Raw genomic sequence first — 23,403 nt, 5'->3', positions numbered from 1 at the left:
ATTTTCACACTAGGTTTGATGCTTAAACAATATTAGAATGGAAGAATTACAGCACAGTGGGACACAAAAAACATATGAGGTACAAGTCATTCTGTAGTGGGGTGAGTGAAAAGCTATAATTGTGCAAATGTCACTTACACCCCTCCATATTTGTATTAAAAAAATTTGTATATGCCACTGAGATGTAATTCCTCTTATTAAAATATCAACCTCATATGTTGATGAAAATAAAGAGCAGGTAAAAAAAAAAAAAAAAACAATTGTGCAAGAAGAAAACAAAGAACTGTCAATTTTTTAAATTATTTCAATATTAATAACATGGTATCAAAAGAGGGTTGCTTGGTTGACTAGGTTGTTTAGTAAAATTTTATTGACTAAGAACATGCCAAATGAGTGGAGGAAGAGTATTTTAGTATCAATCTATAAGAATAAAGGAGATGTCCAGAATTACAACAACTATAGAGGAATCAAGCTAATGTGTCATAATGAAAGTGTGGAAGAGGGTGATGGAACGCCGATTGCGAGATATAACAGAGGTGTCAAAGAATCAATTTGAGTTTATGCTTGGCAAGTCAACAATGGAAGCGATCTATCTGTTGAGGAGAGTAATAGAAAAGTATAGAAAAAAGAAAAGAGACATTCATATGGTGTTTATCGACCTTGAGAAAGTATATGAAAGAGTACCTCGAGATATAATATAGTGGATGTTAGAGAAGAAATGGGTGACAAAAGGTTACATTGATGTGATTAGGGACATGTATAAAGGGGTGGTGACAACTATTAGATCGCATGCTGGAGAGACAAATGAATTTCCTATCACTATAGAGTTACACCAAGTATCTGCCTTAAGTCCTTATCATTTTGCGTTAGTTATGGATGAGTTGACGATAAATATTCAGGATGACATGCCATGGTGTATGCTTTTTGCAGATGATATCGTGTTAGTGGATGAGACTGGAGGAGGAGTTAACACAAATATAGAGATTTGGAGAAAAGCACTTGAATCTAAAGGATTCCAAATAATCAGAACTAAGACAAAATATATGGAGTGTAAATTTAGTAACAGTAACAATGAAAGCGAAGGAGAAGTAAAGATTAAGAATCAAAAACTGCCAAAGAGTGAATATTTTCGTTATTTAGGATCGATTATCACAACAAAGGGGAAGATTGATGCAGATGTGTAGGAATGGCAACGGGGTGGGGCCGGGGACTACACTTCCTGTCCCAGATCCCCGAAGCTACAAAATTTCCCGTCCCAGATCCTCGATGGGAAACCCATTCACCCCCCCGCCCCCTAACTGGGATCGGGTTTCCTCGACCCCGAATAATCCCGTACAAAACAACAACAATCAACATAGAATATGAAGAGCAAAGAGGAGAGAGAAGAGAGAACCACATATCTGTTCAAAAAAAAATCATAAATCTGTTCAAAAAAACCACAGATCTGTCCAAACCCTGATAGAAAAAATTTAGATATCTTCAACAGATAAAACCCTAACAATAATACCCTAACAAAAAATCAGATCTCAATCCATATATATATATATATATATTGATCAAGATTTTCAAAAAAAATCATTGATTTATTCAAAAAAAACCATAACACAGAAGCGAATAAGAATGGCGATCGGTGGTGTGCGAGATCGGTGGTGTGCAACGACGGTGGTAGAAAGAGAGAGAGAGACGCTAAGAGAAAGGAGATTGCTGGTGGCGAGTGAAGAAGATCGACGGTAGAGGAGAGAGTGGCGAGTGAAGATCGGTAGTGAAGTAGAGAGAGAGAGAGAAATGAGGGATTCAATGAATAAGAGGCTGAAAATAAATGACAGAGCTGAAAATGAAATTTATAAATATATTATATATACAGGCCATGTTCGGGGATTATTCGGGGGGCAGTGCGGGCGGGGTTAGGGAACCTATCCTCGTCCCCGGCCCGAAAATCATCGGGGAATTAATTTTTAATAGGGCTGTTCAAAAATCCGTTTAAACCGGTAATCCAGACCGAACTAGACCGAATCATACGGTTTGGTTCGGTTCTATTAAGAATTGGTTCGGTTTCGGATTAAGAAATATGAGAACCGTAAAAACGGTTCGGTTAATGGATTTTATGAAAAAACCGTGGCTCGAACCGAACCGAATCGAATTTTAAAAGATATATATATATATATATAATATCAAGTTTTATTTTTATTAATTGGTTTTTTATAATTTTAATGATATTATGATAGTATAGATATGTAGTATTAAGTAATGCCTTAATATTATTAGTTTTTATCATGAGTTAAATGTAATTAGTTTGAGTAATTATTTTGCTAATATTAACAATTTATTCTTGTAAATAGAAATTTTTGGAACCGTAAACCAAACCGAAACCGAACCGTTTTTTCGGTTTGGTTCTGGTCCGGTTTTACAAGTGTAACGGTCTGGTCTGGTTCTCAAAATCACAGAACCGTTAGGATCGGTTCGGTTCTTGGATTTTCTCAAAACCGAACCAATCCGGACCGTGTACACCCCTAATTTTTAATACCATCCCCAGCCCTACGGGGAGTAATTTTCGGGGAAAACCCGTTCTAATCGGGGTTGGGGGGTCGAGTCCCCGTCGGGCCAGGTTTAAATTGTCGTCCCTACAGATGTGGCCCATAGGATTAAGGCGGGATGGCTTAAGTAGAGAAGTGCGTCTAGGGTATCGTACGATAAACGAATACCCACTAGACTAAAAGGTAAGTTCTATAGAACGGCTATTAGACCAGCGATATTATATGAAACGGAGTGTTGGGCAACCAAGAAACAACATGTCAATAAGATGAGTGTTACTAAGATGAGGATGCTAAGATGGATGTGTGACAAAACTAGACAAGACAAAATTAGGAATGAGTGTATTCAGGAATGGGTAGAAATAGCACCGATAGAAGATAAGTTGAGAGAAAATCGATTGAGATGGTTTGATCATATTCAACGGAGACCAATAGAGGCAGTAGTGAGGAGATGCGATGTAGTGACGGTAGATAGAAGTATTAGGGGACCGGGTAGGCCTAGATTAACGTTAGCTAGCATTGTAAATAGAGATATGGATATACTTAATTTGACTAATGAAATGGCTTTTGATAGAGCTGCGTGGAGAATGAGGATTCATGTAGCTGACCCCATTTGATGGGATTTAAGGCTTAGTTTGGTTTGGTTTGGTTTGGTTTTGGTATCAAAACCAAAAAGCAAAACATCTGTTCTACAATGAGAATAAACTCACTCACATTCTAGATACGCGATGCATAGATTTTCCAAAGTCAAAACAATTCAATCAATCATTCCAAATGAATGTGACATCTAATCTTACAAACGTCTAACTATCAGCTTTTTGCAAAAAAATTGTGCAAAACATATCCAACATAATCAACTCGGCAAAGACAAATTTCAGTGAGATGTATCAGGGGTGTTAGCCAGCACAAGTACTGTGAAGAAAAGCAATTCAAATAAACGTGATTACCCCCATAAATGTTTGATGTCGTCTACATCAATTACAGGAGCGTCTACATTAACCGGTGCTCAAACAGGTTCAGGCTTGAGTTTCTGTTTAGGCACAAGTTCTTGAAGCAATGGTTTTATGCTTTGGCTAGTAGATAGACACCGCAAATCGCCATTGTGTAAGTCCTTGACATAGCAGTGATTCATCCCTGCAAGAGAAAAACAACAATAGATAGTGACAACTGTATTTATCATCCAATCCTAAGGCATTTCTTATCCGTACATAATATCTCTTGTTCATTTGAAAATCAAAAACACTTACACAGGTCAACTTGGACAGATCCTCCCATTTGCTTTTGATTTATTGTTTTGGATTTTGATCATAATAAGAAGACAAAATGTTGTGGGACTGTATCTTTCCTGCAGTTTTTTTGGTTATTTAGTTGAAAAGAAATGCAAGAATCTTTTAAGGACAGGAGGGAGGATATTAATGTCTTACGGGATAACATTTGTTACTTGTCATCTTTTTGGAACTCAGTATCCTCTTTTAGGAGAATCCCACCATTTTTTTTTTTGTTTTTTTGTTTTTTTAATTTCAAGGGATTGAAGGCCAATCTGTTATGTGTAACTTAAAGAGTTGTTTGCTTTTCTTTTTCTCTTTTTGGAGGACTTTCTTGTAATTCTTTTCTTTATTAATAATAATATCTTTCTTTTATTGGTGATCAAAAAAAAAAAAACAGACAAAGCAGAATCTTCTAAAAACCTCATTCAAAATTCCTTCAGCTTCATCTCCTAAGGTTAGGTTAGGTTAGGCTCTGTCACCCAATAAAATTTGAAGATTCCACTCTGCTGAATTGAAAAGAATGATCAGTACTATTGATAAATGTCCAGCAAATTAAAATTCCTAAAAACTTAGATTCCTAAAACATAAAAAAACTTTTGAGTGTAAAAACTATTTCTGGAAGGGAATTAGCCAAAACTTAACAAGGTCCTAAGCAGTCTCTATATTAGACAGTACGGTTTTGAGGCCTCCTTACAAAACTAAATTGAATATAAAAAATAAAAAATGGTCAAAGCACAGAATCAATCCAACGGTTCACCAAAATTTTCATCAAATCTGAGTAAAAAAGTGACTTTTTTCTCATTCTGATACGGAGGGCTCCAATGATTCATCAAATCAAATTTTCATCAAATCAGCGCCGGGACAACCGGTTGGTCGATGGTCGACCGGTGAAGGCAAAAATTATTTTTTTTTGAATTGTTTGAACCTTTTCAGTGAACTGTCTGAACCTTTTTTCGAGACGATCGCTTGGTCGACTAGCCGATCGACCGGTAAGGCAAATTTTTTTTTTTAACTGTTTGAACTTTTTTTTTGAACTGTTTGAACCCTTTAGTGGTCGATCGGTTGGTCAACCGGCCGGTCAATTGGCTGGTCGACCGGTTGGTCTCCCCCAATGACCAAAAGCCACTTTTTTGAGCTCCAACGGTTTCACCAAATCGATATCAAATCAAGAATTCACTAAACCTTTCACCAAAATGAGAACAGGCGCAGCATTTCACCAAATCACTATTCCTGACCGTTGGGGGAGACCAACTGGTCGACCACTAAAGGGTTCAAACAGTTCAAAAAAAAAGTTCAAACAGTTTTAAAAAAAAAATTTGCCTTACCGGTCGACCAACCAGTCGTCCCGGAAAAAGGTTCAGACAGTTCACTGAAAAGGTTCAAACAATTCAAAAAAAAAATTTGCCTTCACCGGTCGACCAGCCGGTCGACCAACCAGTTGTCCCGGCGTTGATTTGATGAAAATTTGATTTGATGAACCATTGGAGCCCTCCGTATCAGAATGAGAAAAAAGTCACTTTTTTACTCAGATTTGATGAAAATTTTGGTGAACCATTGGAGATGCTCTTAGACCATCTCCAACGGTGAACCAAAATTTTCATCAAATCTGAATAAAAAAAAAACTAATTTTCTCAATCTGATATTTCTTCCTCCAACCGTGCATCAAAAGGCGAGGGTCGACTGGCCGGTCGACCGGTAAGGCAATTTTTTTTTTTTTTTTTACCTATTTGAACCTTTTGACCGGTTTGAACCTACCTATTTGAAAGGGAACCGGTCAACCAGTTGGTTAATCGGCCGGTCAACCGGCTGGCTGACCGGTTGGTCTCCTCCAACGGTCACGCACAGTAAAGTAGTGAAATCTGTACCATGTTCTCACTTTGATGAATTTTTTGGTAAATTCTTATTTTGATATCAATTTGCTGAAACCATTGGAGCTCCAAAAAGTGACTTTTTCACCAAAATTTAAATCTGATGCCAGGTTTGATTCACCGTTGGAGATGCTCTTAGAGAATTACTAGACAATCAAGCTTTAACAAGTGAACCAATATAATCTACCATTTTAAATCATCAACTGTAAAGGGCCACCATTTTTCAATTTTGTTTTAATTTTAGTTTAGCTAATAGAAGAAAGGACAACTATTTATTTCCAGAGGGACGTACTAAATCTACACTGAGCCACTTATTAACTTCCTCAAATTTGATGTAATTATAAAAAAATGTAAAGCTTCCACAATTCTGAAAGCAAAGACAATCCTCGTGTCATGTGTTGGAGAAAAATGGTTGAATAAGAAATTGCCTCATAAATGTATATATAACTCACACATTTAAGGCTCATCAGTTTTACAAAATTGATTGGGCAGTTTTGCTAGCATTAGTTGCCAGCCTTGATGGCTAGAGGCTCCTTCCCTCTCCCCCATGGTGTATAAAAGGAGGCCCTATTCCTTGAAAAGGTATATAGAATTTTTCCTTGACATCCATACACTGTCAGTCTACTTCTCCTATAATTTTCTTCCTGAGAGAGAGTGCTGCCGTTGTTCGTTCGCTAAGCTAATCAGAAGGTGCTTCTGTTGTAGCTGGTAAAAACCGTCGTATCCTGGGAAGTAGACGCCGGCGTACCTCCAGCATCCAACGGTGAGGCGACAAATCTATTTTAAGAAGACTGTGGTATCACGCAGGCTTCAGTTTGCTTCCTTTAACCATTTTATATTTTATCTGTATTTTATTCAGCATGTTTTTTTTCCTGGGATTGAAGGTTTGTTTTGTTCATCTCATAATTTTACGATATGCAATGTGAAATTATGTAATGTGAGTAGTTTTTCCCAACAAGCTTAAAATAGATTCGACGTTTATCATAGAATTAGATTAATAGATTCAAAGGTGTGTGTAATAATTTTGCATGTAATTGGCCACTGGTAGTACTAGCGAGTTAATTGGTTTATGAGATGCATGTACACAGGGTTAAGCTTTTGATTTTGCCATTTTGTGTATGCTACTGTTTGGTCTTCCCATGGCATGGAATAGGCCACTGTTATCAATAGAGAAGAAGAGTTCCGTTGGTGCAACGTTAATTCACTGTATTTTCTAATTAATTTATTAATTTATGGTGTACCGGTTCATGCCTTGTATTTCTAGATTTACATGCTTCTAGTTCACATGCTTCTAGTTTATAATATAAATTACATGTTCATTCGGGTTAATTTTTAGTGTAATTTACATTTCTAGCATGTTTATTTGGTAGTAAATTTTCATGTAACTTGTACCTATTAATCTTTAATTTAGGTGTAGAGTTGTAAAGTTTATAACTTGCCTATATTTAAATTCATGTTAATTTCTCTAGAATTATTTGCATGTTAATCATGTCATTTGCAATTCTTGCTTAGTAATGTGATTTAAGTATTTAGGAGTTATAAAATGTTTGTAACTTGCCTCAATTAATTACATGTTTAATGTACCATAAGTTCATATGTAACCTTTACCAATTTAAAATATGGTTTAATTATATTTAATTTAGGTCTGTAACTTATATAGTTAATTACATGTTTATTATGTAATTAATTTTTTACAATTTTTTTTTTAGTTTAAATTCTAGATGTGTAACTTAAGGGTTGGTTTTAATCTTTACTTACAGTTATTTATTAGTTTGTTTGCTAGTACCCTCCCCTTCAATCACTACTTTGCCAAAAGCAAAGAAAAGCTGAGGGAGGTTTTGTTATATTTTACTGCTAACTCTTTATTGCAGGAATACCTATGGAAATGGGAAAAAGGATTAATTTGGACTAAATATTTGAAGCAATTGTTTGCTTGAGTGTTCATTTGTGGTTATTCACCAATATGCAAAGCACGTTTTATTTGCTTGTAATTATTGTAGCAATTTTGTTGTAATTGCTTGTACAGTTTGGAACTTGGTGTGTTTAACCTAGTTCATCCCTTGAAAATTTTAATTCTTAAAGTTGTTTCTCATGGATTAAGAGTCAACATGCTCTTGAAAGTTTTGTCTAAGGTTGACTGGGTTTTAAGTGGGACCGGTGTGACCCCTCTAGTCTTCCTAGAAACTTTCCTGACCATGTTCGATTCTAGGTTGCGTGGTGAGACTAGTTTTGAATTAAATTTCCAATTGTGGGATTTTCTAGTGTTAAGTTTGATTTCTGGAAATACAGAATAGTGAAAATTTGGCTGTAATTTTTCAGAAATGGAAATTGTCTCTGATGCTGCTACTGCTGCTGCTAATGTTGGTGGGGATCCGAACCCCGGGGCGATTGGCTTGCCAACCCCTACTGTGACCTCTGTGGTCAATCCTCCTGTTGTTACTCTGGCTATTCCGGGAGGACCGCTCAATCATCATGAGCGCCCGGAGAAGTTCACGGGAGTGAATTTCAAGAGATGGCAGCAGAAGATGCTGTTTTATTTGACTACTCTAAGCCTTGCGAGGTTTCTGAGTGAAGATGTACCAGCCGTAGAGGAGAATGAGCAAGATAAACAAAAGCTCATAGCTCTGGACGCTTGGAAACAAGCAGACTTCTTATGCCGAAATTACATTCTGAATGGCTTGGCGGATCCGCTTTTCAACGTGTTCTACGCCAAGAAATCGACTAAGGAGTTGTGGGATGCCTTGGACAAAAAGTACAAGACCGAGGATGTTGGGGTAAAGAAATTTATCGTCGGCCGGTTCCTGGACTTCAAGATGGTGGACTCTAAAACTGTCCTGAGTCAAGTCCAAGAGTTCCAAGTGATTCTGCACGAGATACATGCAGAAGAGATGGTCCTAAGTGAGTCATTCCAGGTAGCTGCTTTGATTGAGAAGCTGCCTAACGGCTGGAAAGACTTCAAGAACTACTTGAAGCACAAACGAAAGGAGATGACAGTCGAAGAACTCGTTGTCAGGCTCCAGATTGAAGAGGACAACAGGAAAAAAGGAGGGAGTACCTCCACTGTCAAAGCCAACATGGTTGAGCATGGCGTGCTTCTGTTGTAGCTGGTAAAAATCATCGTATTCTGGGAAGTAGACGCCGGCGTACCTCCAGCACCTAACGGTGAGGCGGCGAATCTATTTTAAGGAGACTGTGGTATCACACAGGCTTCGGTTTGCTTCTTTAACCATTTTATATTTTATCTGTATTTTATTCAGCATGTTATTTTTCCTAGGATTGAAGGTTTGTTTTGTTCATCTCATAATTTTGCGATATGCAATGTGAAATTATGTAATGTGAGTAGTTTTTCCCAACAAACTTAAAATAGATTCGACGTTTATCATAGAATTAGATTAATAGATTCATAGGTGTGTGTAATAATTTTGCATGTAATTGGCCACTGGTAGTACTAGCGAGTTAATTGGTTTATTAGATGCATGTACACAGGGTTAAGCTTTTGATTTTGCCATTTTGTGTATGCTACTGTTTGGTTTTCCTATGGCATGGAATAGGCCATTGTTATCAATAGGGAAGAAGAGTTCCATTGGTGCAACGTTAATTCACTGTATTTTCTAATTAATTTATTAATTTATGGTGTATCGGTTCATGCCTTGTATTTCTAGATTTACATGCTTCTAGTTCACATGCTTCTAGTTTACAATATAAATTACATGTTCATTCGGGTTTAATTTTTAGTGTAATTTACATTTCTAGAATATTTAGTAGGTAGTAAATTTTCATGTAACTTGTACCTATTAATCTTTAATTTAGGTGTGGAGTTGTAAAGTTTATAACTTGCCTATATTTAAATTCATGTTAATTTCTCTAGAATTATTTGCATGTTAATCATGTCATTTGCAATTCTTGCCTAGTAATGTGATTTAAGTATTTAGGAGTTATAAAATGTTTGTAACTTGCCTCAATTAGTTACATGTTTAGTGTACCATAAGTTCATATATAACCTTTATCAATTTAAAATATGGTTTAATTATATTTAATTTAGGTCTGTGACTTATATAGTTAATTACATGTTTATTATGCAATTAATTTTTTACAGTTTTTTTTTAGTTTAAATTCTAGATGTGTAACTTAAGAGTTGGTTTTAATCTTTACTTACAGTTATTTATTAGTTTGTTTGCTAGTACCCTCCCCTTCAATCACTACTTTGCCAAAAGCAAAGAAAAGCTGGAGGAGGTTTTGTTGTATTTTGCTGCTAACTCTTTATTGCAGGAATACCTATGGAAATGGGAAAAATGATTAATTTGAACTAAATATTTGAAGAAATTGTTTGCTTGAGTGTTCACTTGTGGTTCACCAATATGTAAAGCACGTTTTATTTGCTTATAATTATTGTAGCAATTTTGTTGTAATTGCTTGTACAGTTTGGAACTTGGTGTGTTTAACCTAGTTCATCCTTTGGAAAATTTAATTCTTAAAGTTGTTTCCCATGGACTAGGAGTCAACATGCTCTTGAAAGTTTTGTCTAAGGTTAACTGGGTTTTAAATGGGACCGGTGTGACCCCTCCAGTCTTCTTGGAAACTTTCCTGACCATGTTCGATTCTAGGTTGCATGGTGAGACTAGTTTTGAATTAAATTTTCAATTGTGGGATTTTCTAGTGTTAAGTTTGATTTTTGAAAATACAGAATAGTGAAAATTCTGCTGTAATTTTTCAGAAATGGCAACTGTCTCTGATGCTACGACTGCTGCTGCTAATGTTGGTGGGGATCCGAACCCCGGGGTGACTGGCTTACCAACCCCTGCTGTGACCTCTGTGGTCAATCCTCCTGTTGTTACTTTGGCTGTTCTGGTAGGACCGCTCAATCATCACGAGCGCCCGGAGAAGTTCACGGGAGTGAATTTCAAGAGATGGCAGCAGAAGATGCTATTTTATTTGACTACTCTAAGCCTTACGAGGTTTCTGAGTGAAGATGTACCAGCCGTAGAGGAGAATGAGCAAGATAAACAAAAGCTCACGGCTCTAGACGCTTGGAAACAAACAGACTTCTTATGCCGGAATTACATTCTGAACGGCTTGGCGGATCCGCTTTTCAACGTGTTCTATGCCAAGAAATCGACTACGGAGTTGTGGGATGCCTTGGACAAAAAGTACAAGACCGAGGATGCTGGGGTAAAGAAATTTATCGTCGGCTGGTTCCTAGACTTCAAGATGGTAGACTCTAAAACTGTCCTGAGTCAAGTCCAAGAGTTCCAAGTGATTCTGTACGAGATACATGCAGAAGGGATGGTCCTAAGTGAGTCATTCTAGGTAGCTGCTTTGATTGAGAAGCTACCTAACGGCTGGAAAGACTTCAAGAACTACTTGAAGCACAAACGAAAGGAGATGACAGTCGAAGAGCTCGTTGTCAAGCTCCGAATTGAAGAGGACAACAGGAAGAAAGGAAGGAGTACCTCCACTGTCAAAGCCAACATGGTTGAGCATGGCGAGTCCTCGGGGGTGAGGAAAAAATCACCAACAGGCAAAAGCTGAAAGGTGGGGGCTAGAGGAGGAATCTCCAAAAGGCCAGCCTACAAGCCAAAAGAGCCTACTTTTAGGTTCGATGGCAAATGCTTCAACTGTGGAAGTGACGGGCATCGGGCAGTTGATTGTCTGAAGAAGAAGCCCTACAGGAAAAACCCTCCTCAACATAAAAATCGAGCACATATGGCTGAAATGGAGGAATTGTCACACGATGTGGACGACATGCATCTGTCAGCCGTCGTGTCAGAAGTGAACATGGTGGGGTCAAACCCGAGGGAGTGGTGGGTGGACACTGGGGCCACTCGCCATATTTGTGCAGAGAAGAGAATGTTCACAACTTTCGAACCGGTTTCAAACGGGGAGAAGTTATTTATGGAAAACTCTGCAACCTCAGCTGTTGAGGGTAAAGGTAAGGTGATCCTGAAGATGACTTCAGGAAAAGAACTGACTTTGAATGATGTCCTTTTGTGCCAGACATTCGTAAGAACCTTGTCTCAGGGTCTCTCCTAAGCAAGCATGGCTTCTGCATGGTGTTTGAATCAGACAAGGTCGTGTTGACCAAGGGCGGGGTCTACGTGGGGAAGGGATATATGTCAAGTGGTATGTTTAAATTGAATGTAATGACACTTATCCCTAAGATTAATAAGAAAGCTTCTTCTTCTGCTTATATGCTTGAGTCCCCTAATTTATGGCATAGTAGATTGGGTCATGTAAATTTTGACTCTTTACGTAGATTAATCAAGTTAGATCACATAATGTCTTTCAAGATTAATCCACAACACAAGTGTGAAACTTGTGTAGAGGTAAAATTGACAAGGTCTTCTTTTTATTCTATTGAAAGAAGTACCCAGCCTTTGGGTTTAGTGCATAGTGATGTGTGTGACTTAAAAGTTGTACAATCACGTGGTGGCAACAAGTACTTCATCACTTTTGTTGATGATTGCACTAAATATTGTTATGTGTATTTGCTTAAAAGCAAAGACGAGGCTATTGATAAATTTATTTTTTTTTTAAGAATGAAGTTGAGAATCAATTAAGCCGGAAAATCAAGGCATTGAGAAGTGATCGTGGTGGTGAGTATGAATCCCCATTTGCCGAGACTTGTGGTCAATTTGGGATTATTCACCAAACCACAGCGCCTTATTCGCCTCAGTGAAATGGTGTTGCTGAGCAGAAGAACAGGACGCTGAAAGAGATTATGAATGCAATGTTGATAAGTTTTGGGTTGCCACAGAACTTATAGGGGGAAGCAATTCTCTCCGCGAATTATATTCTTAATAGAATACCACGGAAGAAAGTGGAAAAGACTCCATATGAGTTGTGGAAAGGCCACAAGCCTTCATATAAATACTTACGAATGTAGGGGTGTCTTGCAAAAGTGGCGGTACCTACACGCAAACGGGTTAGGATAGGTCCGAAAATCGTAGACTGTATTTTCATTGGTTATGCACAAAATAGTAGTTCATATAGATTTTGTGTGCACAAGTCTGATATTTCAGATATACACAAGAATACTATCATGGAATCTAGAAGTGCATCTTTCTTTGAAGATGTATTTCTGTGTCGTCCCCAAGACAGGGTTTCGAGTTCCATGAAAGAAATAGATGATCACGAAGACGATCACATAAATAATCACATGGATGATCAAATAACTGATCAAGTAGATGATCAAGCTGATGAAGTAGATGAGCCAAGAAGGAGTAAAAGGGCTAGAACCACAAAGTCTTTTGGTCCAGACTTCTTGACTTATATGTTAGAGGGAGAACCTTGAACGTTCTATGAAGCTGTGACTTCACCTGAAAGTCCTTTATAGAAAAAAGCAATTAAGAGTGAGATTGACTCCATCTTACAGAACCATACTTGGGAGTAAGTGGATCTTTCAAAGAAAGATGAAAGCGGATGGGTCAATTGAAAAATATAAAGCTGGGCTAGTTATCAAAGGATACAGACAGTGAGAAGGCCTGAATTACTTTGATACGTATTCACCTGTGACAAGGATTACATCCATTCGCATGGTGATTGCAATAGCAGCTTTACGTGGTTTAAAAATACATTAGATGGATGTAAAGACAGCTTTCTTAAATGGAGATTTAGATGAAGAAATCTACATGGAGCAACCCGAGAGGTTTTTAGCTTCAGGAAAAGTAAGAAAGTCTGTAAGCTTGTCAAGTCATTGTATGGTTTGAAGCAAGCCCCCAAACAATGGCATGAGAAGTTTGACAATGCTATGTTGTCAAATGGGTTTCGAATCAATGAGTGTGATAAGTGCGTATATGTTAAAGACACTGACAAAGGTTATGTCATTTTGTGTCTATACGTTGATGACATACTCATTATTGGTAGCAATGATGAAATGATTAAAGCTACCAAAAGATTGTTAAACTCTAAGTTTGACATGAAGGATATGGGCCTTACAGATGTCATTCTGGGTGTTAAGATCACCAGAACATCTGGTGGTGTTGTACTTTCTCAAGCTCATTATGTTAATAAGATACTTGAGAAATTTGGAAAGTCAGATACAAGTATGTTTAGGACACCGGTAGACTTAAGTCTATATTTGACCAAGAATAATGGTGAGAGTGTCTCTCAACTAGAATATTTTCGGGTCATTGGGAGTTTGATATATCTGATGAGTTGTACAAGGCCGGATATCGCCTACGCTGTTAGTAGGCTGAGTAGATACACAAGTAATCATAATGCTACTCATTGGAAAGGCATTATGCGGGTGTTGGGGTATATCCGTTACACCCTGGATTATAGGCTACATTATACCAGATACCCAGCGGTACTAGAAGGGTGTGACGCAAATTGGATATCTGATATAAAAGATTCCAAATCCACTAGTGATTATGTGTTTACCCTCGGAGGGGCAGCCGTGTCTTGAAAATCTGCCAAGAAAACGTGTATCTCAAGATCAATGATGGAATCTGAGTTTATTGCTTTAGATAAAGCAACTGAAGAAGCTGAATGGCTTCGCTAGTTTGTTGAGCATGTTCCACGTTGGCCGAAACCTGTGCCTGCTATCAGTATTCATTGCGATAGCCAATCAGCGATTGGTCGGGCACAGAGTAATATGTATAATGAAAAGTCTAGACATATCCGTCGTAGACATAATTCCATACGACAACTACTCTCAAATGGAGTTGTCTCTCTAGACTATGTCAAGTCTAAGGACAACATTGCGGATTCGCTAACCAAAGGGTTAACTCGAGAGTTAGTAGAAAAGTCGTCAAGAGGAATGGGGTTAAGGCCTTTAGTAAAGGTTACTGGAACGGAAAACCCAACCTAGTTGACTGGAGATCCCAAGATCTAGGTTCAAAGGGACAACCTAACTTCGTGTAACGAGTGAGTCACTGAAGAGATAAATCCTCTTGCCCATTCCTTTATACAGTGATGCCCTGTGGGGATGGAAGGTTAAGCTAATGCTTTTAATGACCTTAGTGATGTGGTATAATGAAATACCGTATCTAGGTCACCTATGTGAGTGCGAAGTAGGGCCGCTTCTTTAAGAATTGCCAAGGCCGAATTCTTTAAAAACACTCACAAAACCAGGCTAGTGTTCCAGGGCCATACCGGACACACCAGTGAGAACAAGAACAATGGTTGGACTAACTCCTGTGTGAGTTCTATTGTCTCGGTTTACATAAACGACAGAACAGTTCAAGACATCACGTTCACTGGTCAGCCAGTAAATCCGATAGGCTTTCACTACGAAAGGTTCAACGCCAACAGCTACCTTTTCTGATGCAGGGTTAGTCTATGTGCTCTCTCTTTTCGAGTCTTTGTTGATAAACGTTGAGCGTTTGCTGTATTCGGTCAATTTTTATTCATGTGGGGGATTGTTGGAGAAAAATGGTTGAATAAGAAATTGCCTCATAAATGTGTATATAACTCACACATTTAAGGCTCATCAATTTTACAAAATTGATTGGGCAGTTTTGCTAGCATTAGTTGCCAACCTTGATGGCTAGAGGCTCCTCCCCTCTCCCCCATGGTGTATAAAAGGAGGCCCTATTCCTTGAAAAAGTATATAGAATTTTTCCTTGACATCCATACACTGTCAGTCTACTTCTCCTATAATTTTCTTCCTGAGAGAGAGTGCTGCCGTTGTTCGTTCGCTAAGCTAATCAGAAGGTGCTTCTGTTGTAGCTGGTAAAAACCGTCGTATCCTGGGAAGTAGACGCCGGCGTACCTCCAGCACCCAACGGTGAGGCGGCGAATCTATTTTAAGGAGACTGTGGTATCACACAGGCTTGGGTTTGCTTCCTTTAACCATTTTATATTTTATCTGTATTTTATTCAGCATATTTTTTTTCCTGGGATTGAAGGTTTGTTTTGTTCATCTCATAATTTTGCGATATGTAATATGAAATTATGTAATGTGAGTAGTTTTTCCCAACATCATGTGCCTAAGGAATAACAAACCATTTAATTTGAACCTTGCATTATGATCAAATTACAAATACTGTTGCATCTTACATGGAATATGGGGAAATCGGGAAGACAGATTTTGCACATTTGAGATCGATCTGGAAATGAAACTCAACATTATACAATATATGAAAGTAACATGGGATGGCATAACAATTTAGGCCATGTTTGGAAACAGTCTATTTTAGTAACTTTTTGATTAAAATATGAGGAAAAAAAAACTTAATTGTTTGAGATAAATTTTTTGATTTTTTACGCAAAGACGTGAAATAAAATAAGATAAATAATACCCAATGGGTAAAATGACTGAAATGGCCTTATAGCCGTGCATAGTCACAAATATATAAAAATATATAGCACAACGGTCAAATTGTGTGATGTAATAAAAATATATTTGTGTACTGTAAATAATATTTAAAAATATATTTAAATTATATAAAAATATATTTGTGTGCTATAAAAATATATTTAAATTATATAAAAATATATTTAAATATATTTGTGTGATGTAATATTATGTACATAATATTTACATAATATACTTAAAAATTTCATAAATATGAGATATGGATTATACTTTGTGTGATGTAATAATATTTTTTTATGAAACATCACATTTTACTTTAAAAATCAATTTCTTTTTAAAAAAAATCTAAAAATCCAACAAAATATATAGAGAAATCCTGTAATTCTCTAAAGATCTACTTTATGTAGAGCTTTTCAAAAAAAAATTACAGCAAGGGCAACGAGACATACTAATTTTTTTTACTTGATAATATAGTCCAAAAATGAGAAATAGTAAAATAGTATATTCCCAAACGACTAGTCATATGGATTGTAATTTATGTGATGTAATTGTGAATAGTACCAAAATGTAGATAAAATTGGAAAATAATTTTTACAAGTCTCTATTCCAAAGTCATAAACAAATCATAGCCTAACTCTCTACAAAACTCGAGTATGTAATTGTTTTTATTTGGGAAATTTTTTGTTTTCGGGAATTCATAACCAACCTGAAATTTATGAGTTGACGAAAGCCCTTACATAATTGGTAAGCAACCTGAAATCATAACCAAGTCTCTATTCCATAGTTGTACAAAAACAGTGACATACATGCTCATACATAATTGGTAAGCAATATACACAAATAGTCCTCTCCAATTAATTTGAACACAACACAGTGATGACATGCATCACATAACATGTCTACCTAACGAGCCTTTCGCCAAATTGTAACTAACTCCGCCCTGATACGCCCCCGCAACTGCGCCATCTCAACGTCATCGTCTCCAAGCATCATTACATCGTCAAGGGCAGCCAAATCGTCCCGGTCAGGCATGTCCACGTATCTATACTTGGCCGCACTGCTGACAGCAACAACAATCTCGTCGTCCACACTATTTCTGCGTATGAAATTATGTAAAGCCATAGACGCTGCAACCAATGGCACATGCACTTTACGAAAATCAAATCGAGGCATGTCTTTAAGAAATCTCCGCCGCAACTTCCAAGCGCCAAAGGTACGCTCAATCACACTCCACAAAGATGAGTGAGCACGGTTGAAGAACTCATCACGGTTCCGTGGATTGTGCCTTTGAAATTCCGATTGGTGGTACCTGTTGCCTTTGTATGGTGCCAGAAAGCCCTTCTTATTAATGTATCCACTATCTACAAGGTAATAGCGACCTGTGAAAGTGCACATGTAAATTACGTAATACTCATGACCTATGTTCACTTCGCATACAATATAAATTTTAACTTATCCATGGTTGCGTACATTTATTTCACAACAATTGTATCTCTATAATTGAATTATGTATTGACAAGGAGTGGCGGAGCCAAGAAACTAACTCAAAAAGGGCACTTCTTGATTACAACTTTATTTATTTTTCCATAACCAACAATAAGAAGCTAACATTAATTTTTTAAATAATATATCCAAAAACTACCCTAAATTATTACAAAAGTATTTCACATAATATTTTATAATTAATTCCGAGTAAAATCGAACACAAAATATTACGTGTAACTAGTTTATCATGGACAATGTAAAAACAGTCATATATTGTAGTCTTAAAATAAATTATATAATGGTAAGATAAATCAAATTTAAAGTTATTTATAATGGTAAGATAAATCAAATTATATAATGTAAAAATAGTGATATATTTAAGTCTGATACATTTTTACATATATATTAGTGAGATTAATTATATTGGCATATCAATAATGATGGATATTACCTTCATATTGAGATTGTTTCATAAAATATAATTTGTTGTAGTCACTTCATTTTCAAAACAAATTCACTATTACTTTCTGTAACTTAAAAATTCCCTTGACATTTTATTCTAAATATTAGTATTTTTAAAAATTTTATTTATATACATATGTTAAAAAATATATAAATAAAAAATTGTATTGTGGATTCGGGTGTACATACCGTCAGTTGCAGTTGGAAAATTGTAAGGTGGATCCTCCGTTACATTGCTTAAAACCCAGCTGTCGTGCATGCTGTCTTCCCACCTGCACGAGACAAACACGAAGCACATGTTAAAATCACAGACCGCCAAAATATTCTGGGTGTAACACCCCTTTCAGCTGAAATATGGGGCTGCTTCTGACTCCTTTATGCATGCTGGCACATGTGTCTCATCCAATGCACCTAAGCAATCATATATATTAATAAAATAAATGCAATGATAAGATTACTGACCATGTTCATACCGAGCATTTTCCAAAACATTACAAATATTTTCCCACACCTTGAACGGCATATATTGTGGTTGAGATTGCAGATGGGGATGCATGTGCATTTGGAAATTAGCAGGAGGCCTGGAGTGCTCGACAATGAATTTCTTCATTACTTTCAAGACGGTATGAAAATGGCGTGAAATAGTTTCACCAAAATGTTGGAATCGTTCTTGTAACTCCCGGTTTGGCAAGTTTTTAAGCACATGAATGAATATTGCAACACTCTCCTCTACGTGCAAGCCGTGCGGACGCTCGGGTACACGCAACTGGAAGTCATTTACCAATGTCGTACATAACCGAATGAACACATGTTTGGGCATGCACAATTCGTACTGGAAGCGGCCACTGTGACCATTGTATAATTCCGTAATCCATGCCCTCCCTGACAATATGGAAGTGCGGCATGGGACTTTAAGAACGTACGCCTTGTAGTAGTCAGTGGCAATTCTGTAGGCTTCAACATATGCATAATTCATTTCATGCTGCCACTATATTGCGAGAGCTGCGACATCCTCTAACATTTGATTCATTTGTGCCATGTCATCATCGTCATTGTTCATACCTACAACGATTACCACAAAACATTATCAACTAGTAGTGATGGCAGTATTAAGCACATGTTGGGAGCATGAAATTTCATATGAAAAATGTGAATGTAAAGCAAATTTTGTAAATAATGAACTTTTATGTTGAAACCCCTACCAATCATGTTGTACCAAAAAATGTCATAAATCACAAACAATTACAAACGTGTCTTAAACCAACATGCATTTTTCTTAATTTTAATCATTTCATAATTTCATTACTTTTAATAAATAATTAATTTCATAAGTGCAACACACAGAAACCACATTGTACATATTTTAATGGAATACCACATTGTACATAATTTGACATGAACAACCTGTGCAAACACATTGCAAATCCGAAAAATGGCGTAAAAATGGATTACCACATTTACTCCAACCCTGCAACATTCATAGCATAACAAAACAAAATGTAAAGCCAAACATATCACAAGTCAAGTTAAGGACAACGGGTCCACAGCCATGACCCCTGCCCAATCCATTGTCAAACCACAATTCAATTGAAATGAAACACAAGAAAAAAAAAACAGTTCACAATTCAACTGAAATTAAACAAATTTCAGAGTTGTTTCCCGGGCGGATTTAAAACCGAATTCCTTCATTGCGCAGCAGACTCGCAAGAGTGATACCCCGATTCCTTTCTTTGTCTTGTTTCTTCGCTTGTAGCCACCCGATTATGCCTTGGTCCGTGGGAATACTCATAACCATTTTCCGATTGTTCGGAACCTCCATGAGCATGACTCCAAAATGGAGAAGTGGATCGGCGAGGTCTAGTCCCTGTATTTTATACAGCTGTCCAACAGCCTAGCCCATAGTGTAACTGTGCCCCTCGACAACATGGTTGATAGTTAGTTCCTTGCTCTGAGTCTTCACAGAATTTACCAAGTCGTCCATACTGCTTGCCAACGCTACAGCCCCGGTAATGCGCTTGTTTTGCAATGTTTTGGCCGAGAAATGCTTCCGCTTGTTTCCACTACCCGTGGCATTGATGCTGGCGGAGTTCATCACGTCAACCATTTCCGATACGCCTAATTCATTGCTATCACTGGAAAATTCTGGACTGTCGGACTCTCTGTCCAACTCCATTGGGTTACGAGTCTCGCTGGGTGCCCATACATTTTTTCCCGTAGCCACAGCGCCAGTGAAGACGCGCTCCATCAAATCTGGATGGTCCAAAGTTTTGGTTCTGAACTTGCAATATGCATTTTCAATCTGTAAATCAACACAATGTAAATAGCATTATTGTATTGACATGGAATATATTCAATTCCAGTTGGTGCAAAAATAGCAAAATTAAAATCTGAATAGAGAATGAAATGCTAAAATATTGAACGAGGTAAAGTATGCTACACTGAACAAATCAATGCAACTGTGTTGGTAAGACAAACAAGTTCCTGCTTTCAGTTTTGCATCTGGTACACTGAACAAATCTGTTATGCTACACTGAACAAATCAATTTTGCATCTGGTAAGACAAACAACTGTGCTGGTAAGACAAACTAAGTTGGTTATTGTTTGGATTGGTCAGTTGGAATCTAGCAATCAGTTGGATTGGTCAGTTGGAATCTAGCAATCAACTGTGTTGGTAAGACGTACAGATCATAATGCAACAAACTTTATTAGAGTTACGGAATTGATCCATGCCAATTTTAGTTAGTGTTAGAAGCATAGAACATTTTCACACGTTAGATTGATTCTGTACTACTTCTGTTCAATCTAGCAATCACTACATTTGAGCCCCAAGCTCAAATTATCACCATTTTTTTCTTTTTTTTAAGCAACATTGTCATATGAGCTAGCCAATAACTCATATGTTCCAGAGCTTGCTGGTCTAACAGCATGCATTAAACTATAACTAAGATAATACTATACAGGATGAGAGCTTTTGTTTGTCTCATCTCAACAACTAATTTTGATCTCAGATTTCTACAAACTATGATCAACAAAAACATGTTATTTTAGGTATTTTAGGAGCACTCACTGCATTCTAATAACAAAAACATGTTATGATCAACAAAAACATGTTATTTTGATCTTAGATTTTAGGTATTTTAGGAGCACTCACTGATTTTGATCTCAGATTTCTACAAACTATGCTCTCAGATTTCTCCTAAATAGGTATTTTAGGAGCACTCACTGCATTCCAATTTCCACCTACCAAGCCACTATGCTGCCACTAGATGATCCATTTGTACTTAGACTTGGGGTTCCTTAATTTCTTTTCATCTTTCCTTTAATTTTCAAAAAAATAAAAAGTTTGGACTTGAATCCTATTTTTTAAAAGTTTTTTTTTTCCATTAAGGTACCCATACCATTACCTAAATCCTAGCTACATAGGTTACTCCCAATCATTTGAAATAGTTGAATTGATCTTTATCCAATATAAGCCTTACTGTTTTGGCGTCCTGCTCACTTACGATTAAGAGGATAACATCATATATTAAGCTTTGTGTTAGTGCTTCTACTCAACCTACCCTCCTTCCCCAATTCAGGCCAAGCTCTCACGTCATCACCAGACCTCACTCTCATAAATCAAGGAACATTGCCACATAAGCAGCTCAACTATGCAATATCATGTCTGGTGTTGCCATAACATAGTCAACACCAGTTGCATTGATGTTTACTTGACCACAATTTCTCAACCAAATCTGTAAGACAGCCACATATGGGTTGTGTAATGAAGATGTTAGATGTATTTCACAATGAAGTTAATTGTTAAGATGCATTTGACAACCTTTGAAGAAAGTATAATAGCTACAAACTGAAATATAATATTTGTTAGCTCAAAAAAAGTACAACAGCAAAGCATTTAGGTAAAAATACACAAGTGTTTTGACAAATAAATGTTGTTCACCTTTTTTGACCATCCCAAAAATATTTTGTAATCTTGACCACACCATCCCAAATTCTTTAAAGTTATAAACATACGACGTTTTAAACTACATAGGAAAGCATGGTATACATACAAAAATTGAGATATTAGTTCTGTAATAATGGACAGGGAAAACAAAATGTAAAGCGTTACCTTCTCCATTTTAGCCCACCAATCAGCCGACGCAGTGAACAACCCAGTAACTTGGTCAAAGCCAATTCCAGTTGGACATTTCCAACAATCCATTAGCTTACACCACGCATGCCACTCGCTCTTCAATAAATTGTACTTGTTTTTAAGTTGTTTCAGTGAATGCAGCCTCCCAGTTGCTGCCTCAAATGTCTTAGACCACGAACGGTACCCGTTCGGAGTGATTGACATGTGTGGCCGATTTCTTGCTTCAATTTCCTTCACGACCAGTTCCAAGAAAATCCGTGTCGACTCCCCATCCCAAGTTGCTTTATGATAGGGTTGTTGCCATTTCCCTTTGCCGGAAGGGGTACGAGGCGCAGATCAATGTGACACCATGCGACTATAACAACAGCGTGTAACGGGAACCAACGTAAAAATATTTATACACTCACAATACAAGCATTAGCAATATCACGAACACCTTTTATGTCAGAAATGTGGTATTTGAAACAAAACATAGCGCAATAGATTCGTTTAACGACATTAGCATTTGAAACCAAAACTAACAGTTGCGGAATTATATAACAAATACATGTTTACGAACAAAACATAATTTAATAATTTTTTTTGGGCCACAAAACATAATACCTTTAATAACAATAGGGTAAGGTCACAGCACGGTTACATACATCACATCCAAAACAGTAAAATAATGACGACGATGCACAACACACGTCACTACTGTAAGCACACGCGAAGTTTGTTCAATATCACTGAAACGACCCTCAAAACGAGCGACATTCTCTGTGTCATTCTCAGCAGTCCTTTGGCGCCCATATTCGTCACACCACCCAATCCAATTGACACATGGCTGAGGTTAAAAAATATATTAGTGACGGTTTCACAAGGAAATGTAAAAGTGAACGTACTTGTACTCACCACTCCACGAGGGCATTGGTAGTACGCACGACCATGGTTTCTTGTAGAACGGGAAATCTTTACAACACAGTGCTCGTAGCCACACGCACACATACGGGCTGGTTGTGTTGATGTGGCAGTTGACATTAATGAGGCCATGGTTTCTTTCATGACTTGTTTTGGGACATGACAAGCACAACAAGAATAGGTGAATGGGTGTGACACTTTTGTTATGGACATAATTTTGTTATACGAAAATGGGTAAGAAAATGAAACAACCCCCCCTCCACAGAACATTTAAATCCCGGAATACCATAGAAAAATTAAAAAAAGATAATGTCAAAACAAAATATATTTGGGATGCTCCTTGAAGATTGACAGTGTATAAAATTGGAAAAAGATAATGTCACAACAAAATACACACCAAATAAAAAAGGGGGTTTCTACATTTCAGTTTATTTCTCTAACAGAAAAAGTAAAGCCATGAAACATTAGCAGAAGACCCAACACTTACCAAAGACCA

The 23,403-nt window shown here is 37.2% G+C and overlaps 1 protein-coding gene and 1 long non-coding RNA gene across 2 annotated transcripts; both read right to left on the bottom strand.

Annotated features, from left to right (window-relative positions):
• Positions 1 to 16,442: 16,442 nt before the first annotated feature.
• On the bottom strand, positions 16,443 to 19,090 carry LOC114313514 (uncharacterized). The gene is made up of 3 exons (XM_082896539.1): positions 18,384 to 19,090; positions 18,062 to 18,283; positions 16,443 to 17,304 (listed from the first exon to the last, which is right to left on the bottom strand). The coding sequence occupies exons 2-3, from the start codon at positions 18,168 to 18,170 to the stop codon at positions 16,829 to 16,831; spliced, it is 585 nt and encodes a 194-aa protein (XP_082752665.1). The 5' UTR covers positions 18,171 to 18,283; positions 18,384 to 19,090; the 3' UTR covers positions 16,443 to 16,828.
• Positions 19,091 to 22,594: 3,504 nt separating this feature from the next.
• LOC145802133 (uncharacterized) lies at positions 22,595 to 23,030 on the bottom strand. The gene is made up of 2 exons (XR_014344519.1): positions 22,902 to 23,030; positions 22,595 to 22,833 (listed from the first exon to the last, which is right to left on the bottom strand). It is a non-coding gene; the product is annotated as an uncharacterized LOC145802133 (long non-coding RNA).
• Between the last annotated feature and the right edge of the window lie 373 nt (positions 23,031 to 23,403).

The sequence above is a fragment of the Camellia sinensis genome, chromosome 11 (genome assembly GCF_055761805.1).
Source record: "Camellia sinensis isolate YWXY chromosome 11, ASM5576180v1, whole genome shotgun sequence".
Classification (NCBI taxonomy): Eukaryota; Viridiplantae; Streptophyta; class Magnoliopsida; order Ericales; family Theaceae; genus Camellia; species Camellia sinensis.
This window is presented reverse-complemented; position numbering and strand designations above follow the sequence as displayed.

Bases quoted from the DNA above. Each gene is read 5' to 3' on its own strand.
- LOC114313514 (XM_082896539.1), bottom strand. From the start codon at position 18,170: ATGTGCTTCGTGTTTGTCTCGTGCAGGTGGGAAGACAGCATGCACGAC. The intron at 17,305-18,061 runs GTATGTACACCC...GCACTTTCACAG, and splicing joins TTTTCCAACTGCAACTGACG to GTCGCTATTACCTTGTAGAT.